Source organism: Asparagus officinalis, chromosome 5, assembly GCF_001876935.1.
Source record: "Asparagus officinalis chromosome 5, Aspof.V1, whole genome shotgun sequence".
Lineage (NCBI taxonomy): Eukaryota > Viridiplantae > Streptophyta > Magnoliopsida > Asparagales > Asparagaceae > Asparagus > Asparagus officinalis.
Window position 1 is genome coordinate 119954400 of NC_033798.1, and position 2827 is coordinate 119957226.

Here is a 2827-nt window from a genome sequence, read left to right on the forward strand (position 1 = left end):
AGCTCATGGTCATATATCATCATCATATCCTTGGTAAGCTTTCTGCAAGCCTTCAACGTTCCAAGTGCGAGAGGCATAATTCTCAAGGAAAATTGATTTTTTTGATTGCAGATGTCCTTCTTCAAGCAGTTTCATGCATCTATGACTAAATCAGATTACAGAGCACTAAGGTCGGGATTCATCATGGTGAGTTAACTTTTTCAGAAATTGTAATCATGAAATTAATTTCTTTATAACCGAAACCGCTGATTGTAATTTCAGATGCACTGCAAGACAAACCCAAAGTTTGATTTTCACAAGTACATGATGCGTGCTCTTGAAGATGATTTTAAGAAAGTAGTTGGCATTAGGTAAGACACTTCATAATTTCTCCCCTCCTTGTCTCTGATATTTGGCTTCTCATTGAATGTTCAAATCATGTGCAGCTGGTATCTATGGCTGTTTGTTATCATCTTCCTTCTACTGGATGTGCATGGTAAGTTAAAATGGTAATTTTTTCCTTCCACCTATAATTATCAGCTGTTTCTATACATAAACTTCACAATCCAAGTTGATGGTTTCCTTTTTTGATAAATATTGCTAAAACTGCAACATTATCGTAAAAAAGACCAACTATTTTCTAACTTTGATTATTTCTGCAGGATGGCACACATATTTCTGGTTATCATTCTTGCCTCTAGTTGTAAGTATATGGCAATGGTCACATATTCTTTGAATTTGCGATATATTTATATGAACAATTTGAGAGGCAGTTTAAATACGTGCCTGATTAGCCGTTGTTAGCATAATATATAAAGTTCAATATATGAGAAAATTACTTTTAGACCTAAAACATATACCTAATTGAAAATTTTCTTTTTTCTTTTTTAATCGGGAGGGTGATATCACCTTATTTTTCCTTGTTCTCTTGTGAACTATCTTAAAAATAATGCTACCTTAGATGCTAGTAACAATGCTCAGGAAGCATTTTTGATACTTTCAGCTTCTACTTGCTGTTGGCGCAAAATTGGAACACATTATTACTCGTATAGCCCAAGAGATTGTGGAGAAGCCAGCAGATGATCAATCAGCGCAAATAAAGCCCTCAGACCATCGTTTTTGGTTCCGGAGACCTGGCATCATTCTCTATGTAATCCATTTCATATTGTTTCAGAATGCATTTGAGATAGCCTTCTTCTTCTGGATCTGGGTAAGCTCGAAACTTTCATATTCAATGTGTTTTTGGACACTTACTTCTTGTTTCTATAGAGCACCTATGGCTTTAATTCTTGCATTATGGAAAGCGTGGGCTATCTCATCCCCAGACTCGTTATTGGGTAACAATCAAAACTCTGCTTGGTGTTGCATCGTTATCAAAAATTAGTTTTTAATTTTTGTGTAAATTACAGAAAAAATCCCGTATGTCATGGGAATGACAGAAAGTAAAGATTTTAAAAGAGATACTCTATCCTCCTTATTCTCAATTTCTAGTAAGACAATCATCAGTTTTCAGAACGATAATCAAATACTTGTTTACATGAGAGTATGCATCCAAGTTAGTATCATAAAAAATGAACAGAAGTGCTCAACTATCACTTTAGAACCAAAGGGAAGACATCTGTAAATCCTGCAAATCTTAGGAGAAATTTTCTGTAATTTAACCATAATTTTGTTTTCTTTCTACCATATTCCTAACTGATGTATATAAGCTATTACTTCTGCAGCCTCATTATACAAGTCCTGTGCAGCTATAGCACTCTTCCTTTGTATGCCATTGTTACCCAGGTGTGTCCTTACTCACCTTCATCTTATCTTTCTGGATTAGCTGCGGATAGACCCCTTGTACTATCCCCAATTGCGGACTCCCTACAATTCAAATGTTGCAGATAGACCCCCTAGTGAAATTATTTTGACTCCTTTTTCCCCGGGAGGTCTATTTGTCAAAAAACAAGTTTATCTTTTCTGAGTGTAAAAGAGTCAAAACGGGGGTGTCTATCTGCGATTAACCCTGTTATTCTTTTGCTGATTTTTGACTTATTTATTTATTATTACTTATTTTTTGTGCAGATGGGTGACTCCTACAAACAAGCAATATTCGCGCAACACATGCAAGAGACACTTCATGGTTGGGCCGAGAGTGTAAGAAAACGAAAAAGATCCGGTATTTCCTCACTTCTCGGTATAATTGGTCTAGGCGAAAAGCAGCAGAGAACTTCGAATGAACAAACACAGATGCAGAGGATGACTGTTGAATCATCTAGAAGTTCGAGCAGTGCTCAACAACCTGAAGTCTCTGATGGAATCATGATCTCTGCAAGTGAGGAAAGAGATGAAACGCTTAGTTCAGATGACCTAGTAGATCATCAATGATGGAGTAATTGTATTTATATAGAGTTAGATACTGATGATGCTAACATCGCATTTGCTTTATCAATCCTGTAACTATTAAGTATTAACCTTATAGTTGTTACTGATATAAAAATCATGGGAACTTTCTCACTGATTCCATGTTCATTTTGTTCAAGAGTCTGGTAATAAGTGATTGGGTTTCGCCACTGTGTGATCATGTTCTTTGTTAAAGTGGACGGGGAATCTTCGTATCGAGAAGGCTTAATTGCAGATAGACCCCTGTAAATGTGGTGGTGTAGCCACTTATACCTTTGCAGACTTTCATATTAGTATTTCCACTATCTGAAGCTCGGATTTTGTATTTTTCGACTTCAATTGGAGGAAAGTCTAGTCCTTTTTATATATATTAAACGCGTATGGAAATTTATTGTCTCAAGATACACATGACATTCAATATAAATTGAAAAGATGTCATTTGAAGTTCAAATGGATGTACATA

General features: G+C 35.8%; 1 protein-coding gene across 1 annotated transcript in view; it reads left to right on the forward strand.

Annotated features, from left to right (window-relative positions):
- LOC109840956 (MLO-like protein 13) overlaps positions 1-2496 on the forward strand; it is a 13892-nt gene extending 11396 nt beyond the window's left edge. The window contains exons 7-14 of the mRNA XM_020409795.1: positions 112-186; positions 262-350; positions 426-475; positions 642-682; positions 983-1189; positions 1249-1316; positions 1704-1764; positions 2047-2496. Of these exons, the coding sequence (XP_020265384.1) occupies positions 112-186; positions 262-350; positions 426-475; positions 642-682; positions 983-1189; positions 1249-1316; positions 1704-1764; positions 2047-2349 (894 nt within the window). The 3' untranslated portion in view covers positions 2350-2496. The remainder of the gene's footprint in view (positions 1-111; positions 187-261; positions 351-425; positions 476-641; positions 683-982; positions 1190-1248; positions 1317-1703; positions 1765-2046) is intronic.